Source organism: Rousettus aegyptiacus, unplaced genomic scaffold, assembly GCF_014176215.1.
Source record: "Rousettus aegyptiacus isolate mRouAeg1 unplaced genomic scaffold, mRouAeg1.p scaffold_m13_p_1, whole genome shotgun sequence".
NCBI lineage: Eukaryota > Metazoa > Chordata > Mammalia > Chiroptera > Pteropodidae > Rousettus > Rousettus aegyptiacus.
This window is the reverse complement of record NW_023416284.1, coordinates 145,138,936-145,164,453: the sequence shown is the minus strand read 5'-3', so window position 1 is coordinate 145,164,453 and position 25,518 is coordinate 145,138,936. Positions and strand designations below refer to the sequence as shown.

General features: G+C 42.0%; 1 protein-coding gene across 1 annotated transcript in view; it reads right to left on the bottom strand.

Annotated features, from left to right (window-relative positions):
• Positions 1-25,518, bottom strand: part of LOC107518481 — a 148,465-nt gene that overhangs the window by 17,991 nt on the left and 104,956 nt on the right. Inside the window, exons 31-37 of the mRNA XM_036220740.1 lie at positions 23,386-23,539; positions 22,233-22,328; positions 21,021-21,176; positions 16,304-16,533; positions 15,299-15,437; positions 13,971-14,094; positions 4,838-4,947 (exon numbers count right to left, since the gene is read on the bottom strand). Of these exons, the coding sequence (XP_036076633.1) occupies positions 4,838-4,947; positions 13,971-14,094; positions 15,299-15,437; positions 16,304-16,533; positions 21,021-21,176; positions 22,233-22,328; positions 23,386-23,539 (1,009 nt within the window). The remainder of the gene's footprint in view (positions 1-4,837; positions 4,948-13,970; positions 14,095-15,298; positions 15,438-16,303; positions 16,534-21,020; positions 21,177-22,232; positions 22,329-23,385; positions 23,540-25,518) is intronic.

Here is a 25,518-nt window from a genome sequence, read left to right as displayed (position 1 = left end):
ACAGTGACTCATGCCTCACTGTCCTGGCCAGGAGTGCCTGGGCTTGAGTGTGCCAGCAGGGCCTCTGACAGCTCGTTAGCATGGCAAACACTTTTCAAAGTAACGCCACCATAGCCACTGATGATACGGGATCCCAAACCGACAGAAATACAGATCTGAACCACGGTCCCTCTCTGCCGTCTCTCTTAGCCAGCATGGCATTTTACCCAGCAAGGATGAGGAAAGTATGGGGGAGTCTGTGTTACACTAAGGAGGTGGGAATGGCCAGGACTTGCCTTGAGCATCTCCAGAGGCCAAAGAAGTTGTGTTGCTTCCAGCCCTCAGTGGCTCTGCTGAGGCCTCAGTAGGTTGGGCTGAAAGATTAGCTCAAGGGGATAGCACACTGATAGGTGAGTGTGAAGGCAGGGCCCAGCCAGAGCATCCACAGTGGGAGACATGGAATGGGGAGCATGTCTCAGGGAAGGCAAGTAGAAAGCTGTGACTGACAAGCGACGCAGAGGTATGCGGAAACTCCAAAGCTCCTGGCAAACCCTCTTTCCAGGTGAACTTTGCTTCTGCACACTGTGTACTCATTCTTCCAGAGGCAGGATACGGAGTCATCTGAGTAGCACCTGTTGTGGGACTACTGCTTATGTGGCTTCTGTTGGCATAACCCTTCTGTGAGTTCTCAGAACAATTTGTTTTTTAAAAGCTGTTCTGCAACCCACCCCTGCCTTCCTAGGTCACTTCCTAGGTCACTACTGTGTCAAAAAGCAGCAAGAAGGGGGCTTCATCTGCCAACTTCCTCTCCAAGACAGGCCCCTGGATTCCATAAGAACCACAGAGTGAAGAGTGTTGGCCCCGTGCCCTCCAGTGGGCTGATTCCTTCACCAACACTTAGATCTGAACTGTGATGGATGGCACTGGTTGGAAGCTCGCCGGATTGCCCTGTGGATTCTTCTGGAGAACCAGCCTAGGATGAAGCATGGCAGGTGCCAGGCCTCGTTGTAGCAAAAATATGGCCCCGCTGGGGGCAGATTACTTTTTTTATGGCTTGCTTCATCTGGGAGACCCTCACGACACTCTGTCTAACAGGCACACACAGGTGTTTTGATGATGTTTCTAAAACCAACCTCTGCTTACAAAATGCCTCAGTGACTTCCCACTGACTCTGGGATGAAATCCAAACTCCTAAGGATTGCAGGCAAAGCCATCGGCATCTGGCCCTGCCCACCTTTCCAGTGTTCTCCTCTGAACTCTGCTATACTCTCTTTCTAGATTGCTCTGCCTTCTCTCTCTGGCCCCTCTTCATCTGGCCAATTCAAGGCTTGGCCCAAACAACACCTCCTCCAGGAAGTCTTCCCTGACTACTTCTTGCTTCACCCTCCCTCTTTCCCTCCCCTCCAGCCGGGCTGTATTCCCCTTCTCTGAGCTCACATAGCACTCTGTGTGTGCCTCTATCAAAGCACTTAATGTGAAGTGACATCCTGATATCACTGGCATAAAGTTCACCTGTTTACAAAAGCTCTTTGGGGCAGAGACTGTTACTTTTGCCTTTATATCTCTAACAAAGTACCTGGAAAAAATAAGAACTCTCTAAATACTTGCTGAATGAGTGAATGACTCTTGGCACATGAATGAAAATGGTTCTGGAACTCATAAAATAGACTATTATAGTTCTGATTTACAATAAAGGCCAGTCTCTAACTTCGGGCAAGTGTGTTTAGTATAAAATTTGGGCAAGATGTTAGAATTGATTATGAAAGTCTGGTTTCTATAATTTGGAGAAGGAAGCCAACATGGGTTCAAGGAAAGTCAGGTCAGATTAACCTCAGGAAATAGAGTAGATGCAGTGTATTTGGATTTCAGCAGGAGAAGTTTTCTCCTGATGTTTTTGGACAGATGGAAAACAGTACAATTAATGAACTTCTGGCCACCGAAAGACTGTGCCAAAGAACCTGGTCATCCTGGAGGGGACCCAGAGTGAGTAGCACAGGAGGCAGGACATGTTCTGTCATTCACCATTATTAATGACTTGAATGAAGATACCAAGGGAGGCTGACATGAACCAGGGAGGGAGACAGAGTTGCTAGATGATAAAAATCCAGATTTTTAAAGATTTCAAGAGGTTCAAAGAGTGGATCGAACTGAACAAGAACAATGCTAATCACGTGGCAGCAGCAGGATGCCGAAGGCAGCACGTGGGCTTCAGGTGATTGTTAGTTTAGTAAGTCAGCCTTGACTTGGCTGCCAAAACCCAACACAAACACGGGCATTAATCAAGCACAACCCCCAGGACAAGGGCACTCTTTGCTGGCCAGATGACCTTGAATTTAGAGGAGACTGACCAAGATGGTGTGGGTGCTCATATAAAGTGATCGAAGGCCCTGAACGAGATTGATCCTTTCTGATTTCGGAAGCTAAGCAGGGTCAGTCCTGGTTAGTACTTGGACGGGAGACCACCTAGGAAGACCAGGTGTAAAAAATAAAAAATAAGGGATGGTAACCTGACAAGGTCTTTTGAATCTGTGAGATCAACCAAGGGTGGCCTCGCCTAAAATTTTTTTTTTAAATTAAAAAAAAAAAGTGATTGAAGGAAATGAAGATGGGTTAGTCTGAAGAAGAGAAGGCTGGGTTCAGGTCCTCATGTATGCTTTGCAGTCTATGCTCTGCAGAGACACCTAGGTGAGGGGGAAGCCTGGCACCCGCTCCATTGTTCATGCGCCCTGGCCAGGACCATACCGTTCTGGAAGAAGGGGCAATGATTTGTAATCCACTACCCAGAGGTTCACTTGTTCGGGTTTATCCTATATCACAGGCCCTTTATTGTAATTTGATGAAGGCTTCATATACACCAGCAGTGACATTAATTGAGCTTCTCTGACTGACCTGCCCTCAGATACCTGAAGGCTTATTGTCAGGGGTCACAACTATGAGCTGTGGTATCCCAAGGACAGAACTAGGATCCACAGTGGAGATGGTGGGGAAGCCAAATCAGCTCAGCGAGCTGCCTGAAATGAGAGCTGCCAGGATAGGGGGAGGGGGAGAAGGAAGGGGAGAGTTTAGAAGACAGTGAGATCCTGACTCTGCAGATGATCCAGAAGAGGCTAGAAGCCCAGCAGGCACAGACTTTGGAGAGACCTATGTTCTGGGTCCTGTTATTCCAAGACACTGGCAGGCCGATACAGACCTCCTCAGTGTGCCCTGGTTTCAGTTGTACCCAATATGGGTTTCTCATAATCTCCTAATACCCACGTTTCTTTTCTAGAAGATCCTATGTTCAATGTAGGGGTGGAGTATGTATATAGCAGATGAGCACATCCCAAGCCACAAACTTTTTGTTTCTTTTTATTGTAGTAAAATGTACATAATTTAAATTTGCCACTTTAGCCATTTTTAAGTGTACAGTTGAGTAACATTAAGTGCATTCACACTGCTGTGCAATCAATCCTTAGAAACCTTCATCTTGCAAAACCGAAACTACCTACTAAACACTAACTTTCTATTCCTCCTTCCCCTGGCTGCTGACAACCACCATTCAACTTCCTGTCTCTATAAATTTGACTACTCTTACATATCTCATGTAAGTGGAATCATGCAGCATTTGTGCTTTTGTGACTGGCTTATTTCACTTAGCATAATGTCTTCAAGGTTCATTACGATGAAACGCATTTCAGAATTTCTCTCCTTTTTGAGGAGAGCTACAAAGTTTTTTGATTCAAACATTTTTCTGAGCACACCTTACCCTAATCACCTTTGTGCCTCTGGATAAGAACCGCTGAGCTGCAAGGACCCAAAAGGAACCATTTCATACCAACAACTCATCAGAATACACAGTACCACATGTGGGTGTAATTGAAAGCTTAACGCAAATACGTGTAAATCCTCAAGTTCTGAGGAATAATGTATCCCCCACCACGCTTGTGGATTCTCCACCTCATAATTAAGAACTGATATGATTATAAAATTATGGAGAATATTTGAAGAGCTTAGAAAAACATAAATTTGGAGAAAACACCGTCAATTAAAATTTTTTTTTAATGAGCACATTTTGCTAAGTCACATTTTTAAAAAATGGTTGCATTTCAAAGTAATCTGGGTTCATATCTACCTAATGTACTTATGCTCAATTTGTCACCAACCCTAAAAACTCTGTCATGGCCAAATATCCACATACACTCCTGCCTTTTCAGTGGATACTTCTGATTTAGAAAGGCATTTCTTGTCAAGAGTAAACAGTTCAAAACTCCAAGAACTGTGTGTATGCACGTCGTATTAAGTATGTATTACAGAGAGTTGTTATGGATTCACATATGTATACACAGGAAAAGCTGTTGATGCTGGTTTCTTTTGTGGAGAGAAGCTGGGAACGGTGAAGTGGAGAAAGGGTGAAAATGTTATGGTTTTGAGCTGTTAAGTTTTTTTTTCCTATTATATTTGAAAAATGTTTTCAAGGTAGTGGTATTATAGGCTATCTTGGTTGCTCTCTATTAAATATTCTATACAAAAAAAAAAAATCAACCATAGGAAATGTTGCTAAAAAGAACTCATTCATTAACAAACTCTAAGACTACTTAAAAAATCGGCCAAATCTGAAATGAGCCAACATGTGTATCCTAATTCTTCTCTCATCTTTATAAGAAATCAGGATTTTTCCAAAATTAAAATGGTAACAAGTGATTACTACTTTGAGTTCATCTTTAGTATTTATTCAAATCTTCATTCAACAGGAGTAAGGGAGGGGAGCATTAGAAGATGTAGTAGGAGAAAGTCTTTTTTGTTTAGGTTTATGTCAAACACACACACACACACACACACACACACACATTCCAGAATGACTAACTTTTTTAATACATACCTCTAGTCCACCGTCCTGGTAATTCTCCATTAATCTCTGTATAAAATTTTCAACTATTTGTGGTCTGATAACTGAAAAGTTTTCTTTCATGACTCGGTGTTTCCAAAGGTCTAGGGGGAGAAACACACCAACACTAGTATCGTGAAACATGGAATCACCATGAATAGCTATGGGACAACACAAAGCTTAAACTATTATTTCCAAATACACAAAAACCAGTAGGTGAGGTGGGGGAGGGGAGAGATGGTTGAGGACACGAGATCCTCCAGAACACGAGAATAAGAAAGACGCCTAACAAGATTTCTAATGAAAAGATTTGGAAAAGCATCTCTAAAGGCAGTGAACAATATTCTGTTCCCATAACCGAAAATCCTGAGTCAAATTTTATTATTGATCCTACTTGACATCTATTTTCATAAAATTCCTATATGTATCTGAACAATTATTTTGGCCTAACACAACCATCAGAAATAAATGATGAGCTATTATATCTATGTGTTTAAGTACATTCATTCCTGCTGTTACAGGCAAAATTAATTTGAATATAGAGTTAATAAAAAAGGGGAGGAAATCCAAAAGAGAGAAGAAAACGTTAGAGATTAGAATTGTTGAAAGCTGATAGACTATAAACTTTAGGGCTGACACATATGAGATGAGGCTTATACACAGTTATTCAGAGTAGCGTTGTTGAGGACAGCAAAAACTTGAAAAACACAAAAACTGCGGTATGTCATTCCAGTGGCATAGTTATGCAGCTTTAAAAAAAGAGAGGACCTTCTTCATGTACTGATATGAAGAGAAACAGAGATTGTAAGAGGAAAAATTCCGTGTGCAGAACAGTGCATAGAAAATGTTATCTTTTATAAAAAAAATGCAATAAATATAGTAAGGCGGAGGCTATCCCTCAAACCTATTCAAGGTTATTGCTCTAAAAATTCAGAATGCTCCAATATTATTACTTCTCTCCACTTTCCTGAATCATTCCAAGTAGTGTACATTATTTTTTCCACCTCATAAAAATCCTCTTGACCCCACTTCCTCTGCCAGCTATTGTCTCATTTCGTTGCTCCCCTTTTAGCAAAACTCTCAGAAAGAGATGTCCACCTTTACTATTTGTGACTTCTCTCAAAATCCTTCTTAAACTCACTGACGCACCCTACAAACACCAGCGTGACACATTAACCACCATGTGCCCTCAGTATGGCTAACCCCAGTGGTTTTACTTGACCATCAGCAACATTTCACACAATTTATCAGTTCCTTCTCCTTGAGAAACTTTCAACACTAGGCATTGGGACACCACTCTGTTCTCATTTTCCTCTTCCTCACTGTTCCTTCTAGTCTCCTTTTTTCTGGTTCTCCTTTTCCCCTCCACACCCTCAGCTCTTAGCATTAAAGTGTCCTAGGACTCTCCCCGCGGTCCACCTCCTCTTTTCTATCTACACTCACTCATTTAGCTATCTCATCTAGTCTCATGGCTAAATAACGACCCTCAAATTTAGATCTCATAGCCACTTGGCATCTCTTTTGGGATGTCTAAAAGGCATTTCAAACTTTACTTGTGCATAATTAAATTCCTGATCTTCCCTCCCGATCTGCCATCTAAACCGATGGCAATTCTATTTTCCCAATTACTTAGGTCAAAAGTCTTGGAGTTATCATGGAGTCTTCTCTTTCTTCCACACCCAATACCCAATCCACCAGTGACTACTTTAAAAGTTTGCCCAGAATCTGACCACTTACTACTTCCACTGCTTCCATGCTTGTCAGAGCCACCATTTCCTCTTGCTTGGACTATTACAATAGCCTCCCTTCTCCTGCCCTTCACTGTCCATTCTCAACACAGTAGCCAGAGAGGTTCTAGCAAAATAAGTCAGATCATGTCACTCAAAATCTGGGACAGGCTCCCCATTATGTTCAGAGTAAACGATGGCGTCCTTGCAAGGGTCTGCGTGATCTGTCCTCCTTTCATGCTTCTTCTCTGACTTCATCTCCTACTATTCTCCTTCATTCTTTTCATTCCAGCCACACTTGGGTCTTTGCTCTTTCATAAATAGGATATCTGCTTAGGGCTTTTGTATGGGCTGTTCTGTCTGGAATGCTCTTCCTCCAGATACTCAAATACCTAACTGCCTTGCCCTCTTCAAACTTTGTTCAAAATGTCACTTTCTCGAAGTCTATCTTGACCCCTATTTAAAATTGCCCTGTGCCGCCTTCGAATCTCCATAGAACCATCCTTCTTACTCTATTATTTTCTTATTTCTTGTTTATTGCTCATTGTCTGTCTATCCCTTTCCAGGTGACAAACTCCACAAGGGTAAGGATTTTTGCTCCACAACAGTATGGATGCATCCCTAAAACAGCACCTAGTAGGTGCTCAGTAAGTACATATCAAGTGGAAGAATAAATTAGTATTCTAAAAGGATATATTAAAAACTAATTAAAAGTGTTTACATAGGGGGTGGTAGAGGAGAGTGGAGGCAATAAGACTTCTAAATATACATTTTTAATAGAATTTTGAGTTTTGAACCAAGTGTGAGTATTATCTGTTAAAAAATAAATTTAAAAATAAAATGGCAATGCTAGAACAATGGAAATATGTCAGCACTCCTTAACTCGCATACAGAAGAGCAGAGGCACATGCGTATGTTCGTTCTGTTGGGGCCTACTTCCTTGTGCATGGCCCCAGGGGTGTCTTGAAACAAAGAGAAATATATGGAATCAGAGGTAGGAGCCAAGGCCCACTGCACTCTCTTTTCTCTAGTAGATGTGCTGGCCATCAGCAAAAGCGTGCACAGGGCCACTCCCTGCCCAGCTGTTTCTAATTTTAGATGAAAATTTCCTACTCATAATTTTATTTTTCTGACAGGAGACTCAGGACACATAAGATAAAGCATCTAGCACAGTCTTCCCAGAAACGTGCCTATGACAGAGCAGGAGCCTCGAGTGCAATGACATTGCACTTATTATGTCATTTATTGGGGGAGGGGAGTGTCCTGTTTTTGAAAATGGGATTCCGTGCTTCTTCTACAATTGGCTCCTTTCCATTATACCAGGTATATCTGATTTTCCTTTTCCTGCAGGACAATCAAGGTGAATAGACATATTACCACTGTACTAGCACAGTGAAGTGAAAAATCTAAGAGTTAATATGCCTAGCAGTTCACATTTCGTAAGATGTTTAAGACTTCTACAAATCTAAGCTTTGACAAGACAGAGCTCATGTATATTTCAGACCAGAAATTGGATACTTTTCCTGGGTATTTTAGTGACAGGTGTCTGGCTCACAGATAAGCCTGGTGAGGGGCCACATCCACCACACACTTCTTGTTTGGACACTATTGTCTGCCAAATACCCACAGAGTTGGTTTGGGGTTTAAATCTGGGCTCAGCTAAAGAGGAAGCATCTTATAGGCTTGCTGAAAAATCTTCCTCAAAAGATTCTTCCTCGTGAGTTCAAGTTCAGACATGCACCTGCATCTATAGGCAGGAGTCAGGGGAAGCCAGCAAAAGTAGAATTTGTCCAAGAGAAGTAATTTCAGGCCAAGGGGAGCTGGCAGTCTCCAAAGGTGTCTCATTTTCAGTGGATGTGTGTGGTCACGGCTTCTTTAAGATTAAACTGTTTTTGACAGGAACATGAAGGTGGGAAGGAGACAGCACACTGGGGGTTAAACTGCAGTTTTGTTCTTCCCTCACTGTTCTCATGTCTTTTTTTTTTTAATTAATTAACTTTTTTGGTGACATTGGTTAACAAAATCCAGTAAGTTTCAGGTGTATAATTTAACAGTAAGGCATATATATATATATATATATATATATATATATATATATATTGCCTTGTGTGTTCCCCTCCCATAGTCAGGTATCTTTCTGTCACCACATATTTGACCCCTTTTACCCCGTCTACCTGCCTCCTCCTTCCCCTCCCTCCCTACCCTCTGGTAACCACTAGCCCATGTCCATGGCTGGGGGATACTTTGACTTTCTGGTGGTGGCCAAACTACTTCCCCTCTCTCCCTCTCTGGACCCCCTCCTCACGCCCTCACACTCCCCCTCACACCTTCAAGTAGCCTCTTCCTTCTAGGAAGGGAATCTTAGTTTGGTAGTATTTCACTTCTCTAACACAACCACCAGCCCTCCCTGCCTGAGGGTCCCCTGGGTCCTAAGTCAAGGCAGAACTGAAACTTAAAGGCACACAACTGCCAATTGAGGTTGTTTTCCCTGACCAGGCGAGGGTGGAGGTGGGGGTGGGGAGGTTGAAAACCTTGTTGCTTCACACATATGTATGTTTTTGTACTCCTCTGTTTCTCAAATTGCTCCCCAGAACACTAGTTCCTTGAGTTCATGATAGATGTTCCCAAGGGGAGAAAAAGGTTCTGTGGTCAAATAAATTTAAAGAACATACCATACCCTATCTCTCTCCTGGATATTTATAATTCAGAGTAGGAGAGTAAAGGCTCTGAGAAGGTCTAGAGTAAAGAAACCTTTTAAACATTATCTACTCCAAATTTTTCAAACTTATTTTGACAAAAACAAACAAAATCCTTCTCTCTCAACTCCTGCAAAATATGGTAGAAATCCTCCAATTAAACCAATTGACTAAGAGTTGGTTGGTTAATCAAAAGAAGTCTGTTAAACTAGAGAATGCTTGAAAAATGACATACACTATCTTAAACATTTTATTTACTTAAAAATACACAACTATGTGAACATTTGCCAATCTTCTAACAAAGAGCTTAGGCCTTTTCTTTGCATGTCCCCACTCACTGGAGTTCTGTACTAGCTTTCTTCTATAAACCATAATATATATGTATAGTCTACAATTTCTAGTGTTTGATTTTTTGGGGTTTGTTTCATTCCTTTTATGGAGAGGAAATTTAAAGACCATGAAACAATCAAAATGCATTATTTTTTAGATCAGTTTTATGTTCATAGAAAAGTTGAGCAGACAGTACAGAGTTCCTGTATATCCTCCGCCCCCATCCCCAACACACAGCCTCCCTCAGTATCAACATCCAACTCCCGTGTGGTACATCTGTTACAACTGACGAACCTCCCCTGACATATCTTTGTCATCCAAAGTCCATAGTTTATATTATAGTTCAGAAATTGTGGATTTGACAAACGTTTAATGACATGTATCCACCAATGTAGTACCATACAGAATAGTTTCACTACTCTAAAAATCCCCTGTGCCCTCCGCCTATTTATTCCTCTCTCCTCTCTACACCCCTGGCAATCACTGATCTTTTTAATGTCTCCATAGTTTAGCCTTTTCCCAAATGTCATATAGTTGGAGTCGTAAATATGTAGCTTTTTCAGGTTGGCTTCTTTCTCTAATAACATGCATTTAAGTTTCTTCGATGTTTTTTTCATGGTTTGATAGCTCCTTTTTTTTTTTTCTTTAGTCGAATAATATTCCATTGACTGGATGGATGTACCACAGCGTATCCATTTCAACTTAGCTTTTATAGAACAGATCTCTTTCTTTTTGTATTCCTATTTCATTGGTTTACATAATATATCATTAAATTATTCACACACAATGACACGTGAAAGTGACATAAACAGGTTTGGAGCGAACAATGGTGGATGATGCTAGGTGAACATCCGCAAACCGAAGACTGTGAATAGTGAGTACTTTGTCGGCTCATGTTACCAAGGAATGGAAAGCTTCGGGTAATCCATGAGCCCGTTAGTGAAGGGCGGTTGGGAGAAGTCCTGCATCAATATGTTGAGGAACTCGTGTTCTAGGGCACGACGATGTGGAAAGTGGCCGAGACCATGCTCTCCCGTCTTTTGATTGTGTTTCCCTCAAGGGAAACATTTTTGTTAACTCACCTTTAACTTACATATGTTCATGTACAACTACCTGCAGTGCACTCCCTGGCTAATATTGCAGAGCATGAGGTACCTAGGGAGAGGTCTACCAACGGTCTCGATCCATATTCCTAATAGTTTCCTTGACCTTTTAAGTCTTTTGTCTGACTTCTTATCAGATGTAATTAGGTTATTTTTTAAATCTCATAATGTGGCTGAAGGTAAGCATGTACCAGGGTTGGAAGTGTCCCCTCTACTATTTCTTAATATTTGCTTGTGGATTGCCTCCCCATCGTTACTTTAGGGTACCTCAGTGCAGAGTGTCACTTCTTACGTATGGACTTTGTCAATTTAGAAGTTCTAATATTTTCCTTCCATACTTCTAGGATATATGTCCTCCACTTTGGAGACTTTTGGCCTTATAAACTGCTCAGAGAAATTTAGAAAATCGATTAAAAATTACTTCAATGACAAAATGTCAATGATAGAGAATGGCCGAGTCTTTCTGAATCTGTGGAGCCCATTTCTTTGCTAAGCCAAACCCAGAGGTTGGCTGAAGACATCTGGAGCTATGTTTTTAAGTTCTCAGGGGAGCACGAGCTCAGCTACCAAGAACTAGCACCAGACCAGGTGTGGCAGCCACATTTTCAGATGCTCACTGAAAAACCGAAAACTCACTCAGAAGCTATAAAAGATTAAGCCCCAAGGCAAAATGGGGAGGAGAGAAGGAGATAGAGGGGAGAAGTATCAAGGGTTCTTTTCTGGGAGGTATAAATGTGGACACCAGGGTCAGCCAACAGGGAGAGAGGAGATCTGGAAGGAAGGACAAGAGCCTGTGATGTCCCCTGCCCTCAGTCTCTTCATCCCCAATTCCCTCTGGAGAAACCCCCAGCCCCAAGCTAACCTTCACCACGAAGGGTGGTCTTGCGTGCTGAAGTAGCCCCCTTTGAAAGCCCCATCTACTATGGCTGCATCTGGCTGCTGAGATGAGCAGGAGGTGGTTTGATTGTCTTCTTTGAAGGCATCCAGCCTATGGAGGTCTCAGGAAAACTACATTAAAGAAATATACATAAAAGCACCACTGGCATACAGTGGGGGCTTGGTCGCCTGCGTTGGGAGAAGTCAATACAGGAGGAGACCCAGGCCTTCAGGCAAGTCATGCTGAACAGACCAAAACCAAAACCCAAAACACCCTCACTACTGGCAGTTATTTTAAAAGCTTTAGGAGTACAGAATCTTAACAAGAGTGGCATTGGCCAGTATACTCTAGCCAGAGTAAGGTTTACTATTATCAACCTTACCACCACTACAAATAATCCTCCCCCACCCCTCCGCCTGACCTCCACTAGCCCCTTACCGAAGGCCCTTTCCATGAAGAGCTGACAAGCACCTTGCACAAGGCAGCAAACTGTGCAGCCACAGAGCAAAGATGCTTCCCCCCTAGGCCCCAACCCAGGCGTCACATAAGAACCACAGCCCTGAGAAACAGGCAGATGGTCGCACCTGCTGTGCACTTGTGGATTTTCTCCAAGGACACAGAAGGGAGCCACCTGGATGCAGCAAACACAGTATAAACAGCAGGCACTTTGTCTCTTGTTAGATGTCCTGTAATTGGAGCTCAACCACACTCAGCACTATGGTGACATTCAGAGACTCCCAGTGGGGAGTGGCTTGCCCTCTCACTGAACAGCCTATTCTCAGAGACCTGTTTACAGAATTCAGTTACTCGAAGCACTGATAAAATGACAATGGCTTAGGCGAGGACATAGGTTATTCATAAACATTACAATGTCTGTGGACTTTGTCTCAAGAGAAAAACCTAATTTATTTTGCTAGTCAGACAACTCGTCTATAGCTCAAAGGTTGTAGATTTTCCTACAAAATTAGTAGGAGTTAGGAGTTGACATTACAGTTCAGACAGACAGAATTGGCTATATGATCTATGGTACCCTGTGCAAAATAAAAATGCAGGGCTTTTTGTTCAAAAAGCAAGAAAAAAGTGCTGTTACAGGTACTAAAAGAGAATTTTTCTTTCTTCCACAGACTCACTCTCAACCTGTCATGGTATTCTTATTTGTTTTTAACGTAGTACTCTCAGGCATAGGGATGCTTGCAGGGCAAATGCGACCCTCATGGGCACCCAGGGGCCCCGTCCTGTGACTGCGTGCATGAGTGCACATAGCCCACCAGGGCAGGACAAAGACCCTGTGCCTAGCCAGGGGCAGAGAAGTTGAGCCAGGTGTCTCTAATTCCCACAAGTCTACCACCCAACCCACTGTGGGCGGGCAACCCCAAGGGTATTACAGCCTCTGTCCTGGGATATTTTAGGTACCCAGGGATGGACAATGGGCTTGTCCCCACTGAGCCATCCATCAACATGCTGTGGTGCTGTCCAGCCTGGGATCCTTTAGATGCTTCCAGGTACATATACTCAACCCTGACCCGCGCCAGGCTCAGGCCCTCACGGGGGTAGAGGGCTATAGTGATTGTTCAGTGGAAGTAGTGAAGGGGAGTTCAGGGGGTTCCCTGGGTGACAGAGAGTGGAGGAGCAGGCAGCTGAGAACCCCTCCTGGCAAGGTGGGGAGGCAGCAGGAGGTGAACCAAGGCTCCAAGCCCTTGGTGCATGCTACATCAGCTCACTGGATTCCACTTACAAAACAGAAATTCCAAGTTAAAATTAAGAGTTTTAAGATAGTATCCACAGAGCATTAAACCTCACGTACCTCTGAGTCCTGTGTGAGTGCACTGGTCACATGCCCACGAAGTGACCCTGACTTTAGACCTCAGATGAAAGGAAACAATTTCGATTGCCTTTCTACCCCAAATATATTCATTTGTAAGATTTATGTATATGTATATATATATATATATATATATATATATATATATATATACACACATATATATATGGAATAAGGAAAGCTTTATGTGTTACCCCCATTTCAACTTTATTCCAGTTTTGACTTAATCAGTAGAGTTGAGACTGAAGTTAACAAATGTTTCATTTATTTGTCTGTTTATCTATGTATCTATCTATCTATTTATTTATTTAAATTTACTGTTCAATTACAGTTGGCATACAACAAATGTTTTATATTTAAAAGCACTTTATGTGGAGGGAAATATATCAAAGTATTAATAGTTCTTCTCTTTGGGCTAAGGTGTTAAAAAGTAATTTTTATGTCATTTCCTAGGCATTGTAGAGTTGTTGTTTTTTTTAACCATAAGCATGGATACACAGATTGCTTTTATAATTAGTAAAAAAAAACAGTAAATATTATTTTTGTGAAGTAATAAAATAAACATACTTTACCTGTTGGGAGAGTACATTGCGGTTCCTTGGACTTTTCTGACAAAACCAGTGTCATGTCTCTGTTAACTTTTCTTAATACCTCCTGGATCATATGAACTTCAAGATTTTCCAGAAGCTTCTGAAGCTAGAGTAAGCAGTTCGAGAGTCAGTCTCCACATTCAGTTTAGTCTCTAGGCTCCTAAGTGAAATTCCTGTAGACGGGCCTTGAGCTAGCCCTGTCCTCCGGCTACTCTCCCCGGGGGAGGAAGGAAAGGCTCCTATCCTGGGCTCCCACGGGGTTCTGCTGGAGTAGGTGCACCTCTTTGGAGAGCAACATTTTTTCTTCCTGGCACACATCCTGACTAATAAAATACAACCCTTTTACCAAGTTCTGCTAAACTGCAAAATGCTCAATGTCTGAGGTGACCTCATGTGTTTTGGGGTCTCTAAATGTGGCCAGGAATTTCGTAAGCTGTTATTATCAGAGAAGCCCTCAGGTCTGAAACTTGATTTAGACACCAAGGAGGATTTCATGAGATTTAAACTCTATATGTAGCCAAGATAAAACTGTTTCAATAACTGTGAGCCTTTACTTTATTCATTAGGCTTGCAGAACACATATTTCTCCCTGCTGGAGATACTAGAGAAGAACCAGGTTCAGAAAGAAAAGCAATGGGCTTGGGACTGAACTGTGTGTGTGCATGTGTGTGTGTGTGTGTGTGTGTGTGTGTATTGTGGGACGGGGCGCTAAGTTCTCCTTGATGCTTAATGGACATGCATCTCAGCACTGACATCCAAACAGCCAGAGGCTTTGCTCACATGTTTCAATGAGCACAGCTACATGCAGCTCGTGGTGTCCCAGGGCCAAAGTGAACAAACACTTGGAAAAACCACCTCTTCACAAAGATCATCTAACACATACCAATGGCTAGTGCACAAATGGTGTCGTCTTATTCTCAGGAAAACAATCTCTATTTTCAATATTCAATTTCCGCAGCTATGTGTATTGGCGGGGGAGATACTTGTGTATTTTATGTGGATTTTGTGTTTAAGATGCTAGTGGCTGTGTTTTCTATCATTGTCTTTTTTTGTGGTGGTGCAGCTTAATTTGGTTAAAATTAAAATATAAAAATCTGGACTTACAGTTCTAAGACATTAATTGGTAGTTATTTGTTTCATCAAAGTCCCACATGCTTTTAAATACTTAGTTCCCTCTGAGCTTGTTCAATGATTTACAAACTTTCAATTTATACTTCTTAGACAAAACACCACTTGAGTATACCTGTAGTTTTACATGCTAATTCCGTAAAACAACTTTTCAAAGCCAGTTCAAAATAGCTCCTGCATACCTGCTGGGTTTTTATTTCAATTTCTGAAGCTCCTTCTGGGGGAAGAATAGACTGACTACTTATTATAAGTCCTTCGAATTCATCTTCTTTTCCCATCCGCCTAGCTATAGCTTTCATGCTGGGGTAGAGAATGTCAGTTCTATTGAAAAAGGGAGAGAGAAATTACAAACAAACATATTTTTTTTCTAATTCAAATTCTCTAACAATTATTTTCATTCATGTTCTATTTCTTGTCATTACATATAAACCTCCCAACTCATCAGACACTCACATCAACATGTAAATTCACCACAGTTGTCATTCCCTTAGTCAACATTAAATCCCAAGGCCTTTTCCCATTGGGTACATTTAATTTTAGTCTTCGTTTTCAAAACATTGACAAGTCTTCTCATTCCTTAGTAACCAGGAGAGCTGACTATAGTAACTCATGAGACAGACAGTTCAGATTACTCCACCAAAGTGAATCTCGTGCTCAGTAAGTTCCAGGGTGGTGGGTGGTTGCTTAGTGAATGCTTGTTTGGTGACAGACATATGGTGATAGCGATGTATTTTTCCTGCCAGTTAAGTCATTCCAGCTAGCGTTTTAAGCTCTGAAAACATCCTATCATCCCATAAACCTAATTATACCTCTGTACCACATTATATCTCTGGTTGCAACACACAAAGCTCTCAGAGTCTCAGCACTTGGGTCTAATGGGGCGGAGGGTGGGGAGGAATTCACGGCAGCAGCATCTCCTCAGCCTAGTGCTTGCTGGGATCCTATGAGCTAAAAAGCTTAGAATCAGCACTGTGGGGACACTTTAGAAGCACAAGTTCACAGGTACAGAACTTTGGGTAAATGGCGTATAGTGTTGCTTGGTGGAACCCAGCACCATCCCTGTAGTCAACAGAACCCAGCCTTTCCTGTAAAGCACTGTTTGTAGAGACACATTGCCCAGCTTCCTCTGGGCCTAGGAGGCCTAAGTTCCACTCGTTCACATGAATTTCCACCTCAGCAATGCTCACCCGTAGAGCTCCAAGAACTGTTTGTGGAGAGAGACAGAATTGATGTCCTGGCCTCCCAGCTTAAGTTGGCCCCAGTGCTCCTTCAGCACTTCCAGCTGCTTCCACAGTATGAGAAATGATCTCAGCAAAGCAAGGGACACCACCTCATCGCGTGGGCCTCCCAGAAGGTTGGAGGCCTTTGGGCTGCTCTGGAACAGACCTCTGAATTCCGGCGCTCTGGACAAATGTGGCTGAAAGCATTACAGAAATTCTTTATTGATCATGGGTCAATACAGAATAATCTTTTATCTGCAGTCCATGCAAAATGAAGTCTTTGAACACCGATTCTTCTCCCCGGGAGGAGTGGTTTACAAACCTGTGTAGTACACGTGGGGCTTAGAGAGGGAAAGCATCCTTCCTAAATAGACAGAACACAATTTTCTGTTTGGCTCTTGAATTCCTTATTTTTATATCTCTTTTACTTGGGTACTAACATTTTATTTCCCTTTGAAAAATTAAACCTTTCATGTTTAGCCTCTGCATTCTGGAAAGCGCTCTTCAATATCCTTGAGATTCAACTCCCCATATGGTAGAGCAATAATATAGCCTTAAATTGTATGGGTAAGTAAATGGAAACTTAAATTTATCTTATCTATCTCCCGTTCCTTCTCCTATCCTTTAAAGGTTAGAGAACATGTCTCTTAATTTGAATTTATTATTCAATAGGTAATTTTACTTTAAAATGATGATTTGTTCATTTGTTCACTGGTGTTTTTCTTAAATAAGAGTTTGTTGAGGGGCTCTTATGAGCCCTGGAGGATGTGGTTGGAATGAAGGTTTCGGGTCCCTGCTCTCCTATAGCCAGGGTATAAGGTAGAAGGGCCAGGCCACCCAGAGAGTGACAGACAGTATAGGGACCTGCATCCAATCCTTCAGTCTGACAACAGTATCTCAGTCGCAGGAAAAGGAGTTTTCCTTTGCAGAAGAAGATGGCAAATCCAGATCATGGTGTTATGACAAGAAGGGCTTCAGAGAACAATGAGGTAATAGCTAGCACCTTAGACACTAGAATATCCAGGTTAGGAACCAGAAGAACTACCACCTAGAGTAACTAGATACTAGATCAGTGCTATTAACATGTCTAAAGAAAGGCGTGGCTGCCAGAAAGAGGGTTGGTCAGAGGGAGAGCTGGCCAACCAGACCCAGGGGAGAGTGAGTTCCTGAAGACAGTTGGCAACCTCTCGACCTTGTAGCCTACCTCCTCAACAATCAACTAACTCATGCATTCCCAGATTTTTTAATCCTCAGAAATCTTTCATTAAATGAAATCTTACACAGTGGCCCAACATATCCAAGAGACCAAGGCAATCACAGTGATGGGGAGGAAGCAGCCGAAAGGCCACAGAGTTGGGCCCCTAGTGTTCAGAAAGCCCCAAGGTACCTCTGAGGAACCCACGACTCCGGGGACCCAGGCCCTGAGACAGTCCATCACCTTCACTTTGGAGTTTTGGAGACTGAAGTCTAAGAGCTGGTGGCACAGATGAGACAGAAACCCCAGAATTCTAACTCACTGGTAGTAGAAATTCCAGTGTTTCCTATTGTCTATGAATAGTTAAATAGTCCTAAATAAAACAAATCATAAAATAAAACTACTTAAAATAAAAAATAACTTTAAACCAAACTTACTTTGTTAATATATAGTTGACCCTTGCACAGCTAAAAATCTGAATATAACTTAAGTTGAATCCACAGATGTGAAACCTGGGAATATGGAGAGCCAACTGTACTTTTATTGAAAAAAATCTGGATATAAGTGGACCCACGCAGTTCAAACCCATGTTGGTCAAGGGTTAACCGTATTCATAGTAAGAGAAGTCTTCTCTTTCTAAGTGTTTTAAAGGATGAGAAAAGGAACAGGAGACGAAGTAAAAGAACAAAGTAGAGGAGGTGGGGGTGTCAGGGAACGATGATAATCCATCAGAAACAGGGCCAAAAAATGATCAAGAGAAGAATCAGAGGGCCCAACACGCTTCTCGGTCTTTGCACTACTTGGTCTATACCCAGCTTTGCAAGGGCTCCTTCTAGGTGAAGCATCTAATTTTGTTGTAGTATTCAGGTGGTACATCTAAAACATTTCCTTTTCCTCTAACTGGCCTGAAGAAGACTTGTGACCCAGTGTTAGTAAGGTAGAAGGAAAATCTATTGGAAGGCTTCTGGAAAAGATTTTCCTCCTTTATAAAAAGATAAATCTTCCCCAAAGAAAGCTTTTTTGTTGTTGTTGTTCCTCTTTTCATCTTACAAGGATGAGGGTGGCACTTTGCTGACATATCCAGGCTGGCAGAGCTGGGTGCCTACATCTACCTGAGTGACTGCACCAGCCTCAACTGTTTTAAAAGATTAATATACTTCTCTAATTGAAATCATGGCTAGTGGGACAAGCTGTTCCTTATGGCACATGCACCCTAATTGGCAGAGTGGCATCTGCTTAAAGGTGGAAAATCAAAAAAAGCTTCCAAAAGAGGGGTTTGGAAGTTGAAACCTGAAGGCTAAGTGGGAGTTAATCGGATGATGAAGCATAAAGTGGCAGAAGGACGTTTTCCACCAGAAGGACCAGACTATATGAAGGTACAGAGGAGAGAGTGCATGGTGCATTTGACAATGCGAAAGAAGATGAGGGTAGAAATACTGGCCAGAGTCAAGTTGTGAAGTTCCGATTAAGGCATTTGGACTCTATTCTCAGGGCGTTTGCTAATCATTGATAGGTTATAGGATGGAAGTGACATAGTCAGGTTTGCATAAAAAATATTGCCTGGAAAGATGCAAGAGTGAATACAGGGAGTCCAATTGGAGGTTATGAGCATAGCTCCGGATGAGGAGATGATGATCATTAGGACTGGTGGACATGGGGTGAGGAGGACGAATGGAGAAAAGTAGACAAACTTGAGAGATATTAAAATAATAGGATAGTAAAACTTGGTGTTTGCCTGATTAAAGGGTATACTTGAGAGGAATCAAAGATGGGTGTCCAGCTTTTTTGGCTTGGACAGCCAGGCGGGTTGTGGTAAACTGACAGGGAATATCCAAGGAGCAAACAAGTTTGGGGGCAGTAAAATGAGCTCAGTTTGGGACACACTGTCTCTGAGTTGGAACAAGGTGGTTGAGTACGTGAATCTGATAGGATTGAGATTTGGACTGAACATATAGATTTGGGAGTGGCTGCGTGTAAGTCATCAAAGTCATAAAAGTAGATAGATTTGCCTAGGGAGAGGGCGAGAAGCAGGGGACACAGTGAATGAGAGTATGAGGGAGCGTCAGAGCAAGGCTGTTGGGGTGGCATCAGGGTTCCTCTCCTCAGAGGCACGTGACTGGGCACATCACTTAACCCTTGGTATTCTTATCTGTAAGATGAGAGAAACGAAAGTACCTACCTCATGGAATTATTGTGAGGATTAAGGAAATTAATAACTAAAGTATTCTAAACAGATCTCAATTAGAGCCTATACTAGTGTTAATAATATCCGTTGTGAATTTATTTATTAGACACAGAAGGCACAGTGCCCAGGCCCCACAAAATGTTTTAATTTCTTCTAAAATCAGAAAAAAAGAGAATAAAATGGCTTAATATGTGACATTAACATATTTTTATTTATATTAACATAGTTGTAAACTATAGATTTTAATTTTGTGTTTGTTTGCTTTATGGAGGAAAGGGCCCACAAGACAAAAGTGGCTAGAGCCATGGGAGTCAAAATGCAGCCTGGTAGTAGTAGTAGTAGTAGTAGTGAGACAATCCCCCAAACAACAACATTTTCGGGATTGGTGGAGACAAGGGAGTTTACAGGGAAGCCTGAGAAGCTGTGGCCAGCAATGTCAGAGGAAAACTAGGAGAGAGTTGGCTTTGGAAGCAAAAGAGAAGAGAGGCTTCAGGAAAGACACGCTGTCAAATGCTGCCAAGGGGTCAGGTTGGAAGGAGACGGAAAAATTTCCAGAGGATTTAGTGACAAGGACCACTGTGCTCTTGATGACAGTGGTCACAGTGGTGAGATGGGTAGGAAGAGAGATTGCAGTTTCTGATGGGTAGATGAAAGGTAAGGAAATGTAGATGGCTGGAACACACATCTCTCAGAAAGGCTAGCTCTGGGAAGGAGGCTCTTTAAATAGGAGCACCGGCTAGCTCACCCTGTATCCAGGGAAGTCTCTATCTGGTTCCAAGATACATGCAGAATTGTTTCAAGTTATGACCGCAGGTGGGCTAGTGACTCTTGCTAACTTAGAGTTTTGGAGGGACAAGTAAGTCCAAAGGAGAAGGTGCTCGCCTAGGAGCCCATAGGGTAGCTGAGTGATAAAGACAGAAGCCCAGGCTGGAGATCTTCATTAGGGGTCATTATCTTACCCCTCTCTGGTCCTTTCCTACTCCAGTCCTGAATGTGGGATTCACATGGAAAAGCGGCCAGCAATGGAGCATTTGTTCCATTTGGTTTCGATGGACCTCCCATAACCTTCGTTCTATTTTTAAAATTAAAATAAATGGCTATACCACCAATCGCAGGACTTATTGTGAAAGGAAATACTTTGGAGTAGCTTTGACAGGCTACTCCCGATTCATTGCTGCTCCCGTCTTGGGACCCATTGGGAGAGGCCGTGGGGAGACGTGGCTCTCTAGCCCTTCTCCAAACTAGGAAGGGTTTTTGGAACAATACAGCATCAGTCAATTATGTGGACTGTTCACCATGAATACCTGTGTGTTTTTGTCTAGTGTGGCTTGCTGTCCTGGGGCACCTTCCGTGATCAAATGATGGTGGCTCAAAAGCACATCTTCCATTAGTAGTTGCATGCCCACCAGCTCTCCATGAGCCACCTTGAGATCAGGGCCACTTAACTTACAGAAGCACAGCTAAAAACAAAAAAGAACAAAACAAAAACATCCATTTTGAAAACTTCTATGTGTCCTTTACACATTGCTTTTGAGAAGAAAACTAGAAGTAACTGTGTTTACAAGCCCTGCCCTCTCAACTTTTAAAACATTCCATTGAAATCAGAACAACATTTCTAGCTCAACGTCTTCTTTGAACATATAAGACTTTTGGCTCTGCATGGAAATCCAAGTTTCCCAGCCTTACAGAGGTGTCTGTACATGGCAAATGTATGGTGTGATACCAATTTTCCTTTAAAAGTACAGAAATAAACACATGTGTGCATAAGGAGAATACTGGAAAAAATAAACCTGAAATGTAAACTGTGAATGTCGCCTAGTGGGAGGCTATGACTGATTTTTTAAAATCATTTTTACTATTTTACTTAAAAAAATTTTTTTTGACTTATGGAGAATTTCGAGCACATACAAAAGCAAATAAAATAGTTCCCATTACCCAGCCCCAAGGACCATCAATCTATGGGCAGTCCTGCCCCATCCCCATTACTCTCCACCTCCATATTACTTTAAAGAAAATTTATGATTGATTTTCATGTTGTTCTTAATACTTTTCTATATTTTATATTTTTTAAAACAAAAACATGATAATATTTGCTTAAGTGATGAGGGGGAGAACACATAATTGAAAGAAATTCTCCTTATGAGTTCTGCTTAAAGAATTCTCTCTGTTACTGTTCCTAGGTGAGTCAGAGTCAGAGGCCCCTGAGCTGCCTGCCTGGGTGTTTCTCTAAGAGGCCCAGAGAGTGACTGGAAGTCGACGGCCTCTCTCTCAGCAATTTCGGCTGAGTCTACAGCAAAGGCTGATACCAGCTGAGACCATGATTCTCTTGTGTTTTAAGAAAACATGACTCACCTTGCAGGCACTGGGTTTACAGCCTCATTAGAAAACATTCTGTTTATCTCATAAATTATTCAACACTGGCTAGAGTGTGGAGGATTTGACTTATGGATCCAATGACACTTGCTTTGCAGTCTGCATTCAGTGCTCTCCATGACAGGCGGGAAGACCTATCTTACCTGCATATTATATTCCAAGGTATCTGGTCTGCTACTCATAACTGGAAATGGTCCTCCATCTTCCAGAAATGCTCTCCAAGGGAACAACACGAATGCCTAAAGAGCCGGATAATAAACATGATAATTCTGTACTGTGTCCTTAAGTGATAGATATCTGTACATGAACAGAATGTTTGTGTCTGCACCCCTAAATACTGTGGGTGATTTATTTATTACATAGAAATAATTCTTGATGTATAGTCCCTGATGATGTAGAGAAGAGAGTAATAATCATATTTAACAGAAAGTGGCTAGACCAGAGAGTACTTAAGACTTCAGTGTAACTAGTCGGCAGGAGTGTTCGAAAGGTCCAGAATAATATAATACTAGTGGGACATATTTATAATCAATAAACTAAACTTTCTCAAATATTCTCAATATTAGGAATCTCAAAAACTTGTCCTTCATCACTATTGTGCTTTAGTTCTAAGTAATGACTCCAAGTCAATGCCACAACGTTACACCTAGGCCTCTGTCTTCTCCACATCGCTGTCCGACAGGGGTACATTTGATAACACATGTTATAAGTAGGGCTATTCAGCTCAGCTGCTGACCTAATTGATGTATGGTCATTACTATCATTATTATATTATTAAAGGAAAAAGATCAAGTGTTGGTTTTGCTACCAGCTGTGAGCAGATACACTGTTGCCCTAATTAGCCTGTTGAGCAGTTTGGAGGCAAAAACCTTGACTAGGAATAACAGCTGGTTGTCAGGGCCAGACTGCTCTACCCTGTAAATGAAGGGGAGCCAACTAAGACAGAAGTGCATTAGAGCACCGAGAGCCCCTGCAATTAATTAATTAATTAATTTATGCCTATAGCATCTCGTCTTCCTAGGTGGTCCCCCATCCAAGTACTAACTAGGCCCAACCCTGCTTAGCTTCCAAGATCAGACATTGGGCTTGTTCAGGATGGCACGGTCGTAGACCATGGATCCTGGCTCCACTGGGGAGTGAACCCAGGACCTTCTTGGTGTAAAGAAGGTGTGCTAACCGCTACACTATGAAACCAGGTCCAGAGCCCCTGCAATTTAAACCAAATGGAAACAAAGTGACAAAATTCCCTATGCATAACACTCTCTTTTATAGGTATAACAATACCTCTGAACGCACCTGGAGGCTCTGTGGACCCAGTGGCTGGGGCAGGTGGAGCTGTGAAGCAAAAATGCTCTTCACCAGAGAGCTACTCAGCGGTGGCAACCCATGGTACATGCCGTCTGTGACAGACTGGTAGGCAGGAGCATTTCCAGCTGCCAAAAATGTCCTTCTACCAAAACACGAAGGGAATCTCATTAAAAGCAGTTACTTACGCTTCTAAAGCTCAACACTTTCTTCAAAGTTACTGTAGCAAGATAACATTTTAAGATATTAACAGGTTTTTTCTTTTGTTATTTTATCCCTCACCCTGTCAGGACACGTTGCCCTTCAGTCTCACAATTCACACGGGGAAAGGTAGATACAGTTTACACTAGCACTGCTCAATAGAACTTTCTGCAATGTGGACATGTTCTATATCTGACTGTCCGATATGATAGCTACTAACCGCATTGAGCACTTGAAATGTGGTTACTGCAACTGAGGAACTGAGTTTTCAATTTTCTTTCATCCAAATCAATATTAATTTACAATTTTACACTAAATAGCCACATGTGGCTACGCTATTCAGCTGTAGCTCTAGAACAAAGATAAAGATTGTTGATTATTTTAAGACCAATAGCTGAGACAACAATTCTTGATGTATAAAATCAAATTTTTTAATTAAATAATTAAAATCTGGGGGTTGAGAGAGAAAGCTTTTTGTTTTGTTTTGAATAAAACTTGGCTTTGCATATCAATAACCCAAAATCCTGAAGACTAGAGCGTGAAAGTTTTACCATAAATCGTAGAGAAGGAAGTATGCATGATAAATTACAATGACTTTCTTGCCTGGAAGGAAATAAGAGTTTAACAAGCAAGAAAAGACAGTTTCTAGAGCTTAGATCTATTGGATGCCAAAGAAAAAATCCTGATACAGGATTAGTTGGGAGGAGGGTATCTCAGACTAGAAGGGACCTTTTGCCTGGATCCTCCATGGGCTTGGCCCAAGGCTGTATAAAACAGACATAAAAAGGAAGATCGACAATGACTAAGGGAGATGTTGGCACTGATAGAAATAAGACAGGCTCCCAGAAACTCCTAGACAATCAACGTGTAGGGGAAAGACCTGGGAGTGCCTGAGCCTCCTCAAGTGGCTGCCAAACAGGGTGCTGAGCAGCAGGCCAACCAGAAGAGATCTGGGGATGGACCAGCTAACCCACAACAGAGGTGGGTGAGGTTGGCCACTCCTCCCTGACTATCAGTATGGTTTATAAGCACCTCCAGGAATTTGGATCCCTCTTGAGAGGAATGAAGGAGGAAAAGGTATGGTATGAGACCTAAAATCAAGGTCCAATAATGTGTGCTGCCTTGAATGGCCTAAATACAAGTTTCCCTCCCCATTGTGCCTCCATGGATAGGGTCCCCTAGTCAAACAAACTTCTTTATCAAAGGGACCAAGAACAGTCCCTGCTTGCCCCTTAGTAGTAGTTTTAACTCCCTGTACGGACGACAAAGGGTGGTATAATAAATCATAAGTTACTAACAGGCAGGTCATGGTGGGTAGTCACGCCCCAGGCCTATACCTTCTTTAGCGAAGGTTTTAAAGCAAGCCCTGTTTATTGTTCTTGTGCATCTAGGTTAATACACTTTTGAGATGCTTTTTTTCAGACTCTTCCTTCTAATACACAACCACCCTCAAAAAAGTACATAATCTTAACTATCCTATAGTCCAGTCCCCACCTTGCTTTCTCCCATCTCCATGGAATCTTCTGTATGTTCCCTCCTTAATTTCAAATGCATAAAAGAAACTGCAAACTTATTCTCCAGAGCATTTGAGATCTTGCTCCCCAGCATACATCATCAGTCTGACTCGAAAAAATTCTTAATACAAATCCTCTACATGTTTGGATGTTTCTTACATAGACACTGCCAGACCACAAAATTATTCAAATGAACCAATCGCATCCTTCTATGGGAACCAAGTACAAGGTCTTCTGGATGCTACAAAGGCCTCCTCCCACAGCCCCTGATTGTTCGCTCTGTTCCCAGCTGCAATTCCACTGTGGCCCTGAATGGCACGTAATGTCCTCTTCCCCTGGGCTGTCAGTATAGGTGACTAATAAACAGCTGTTATCTCATTTGTCCAGTGTTTAGTGCCATGTGTTCAGC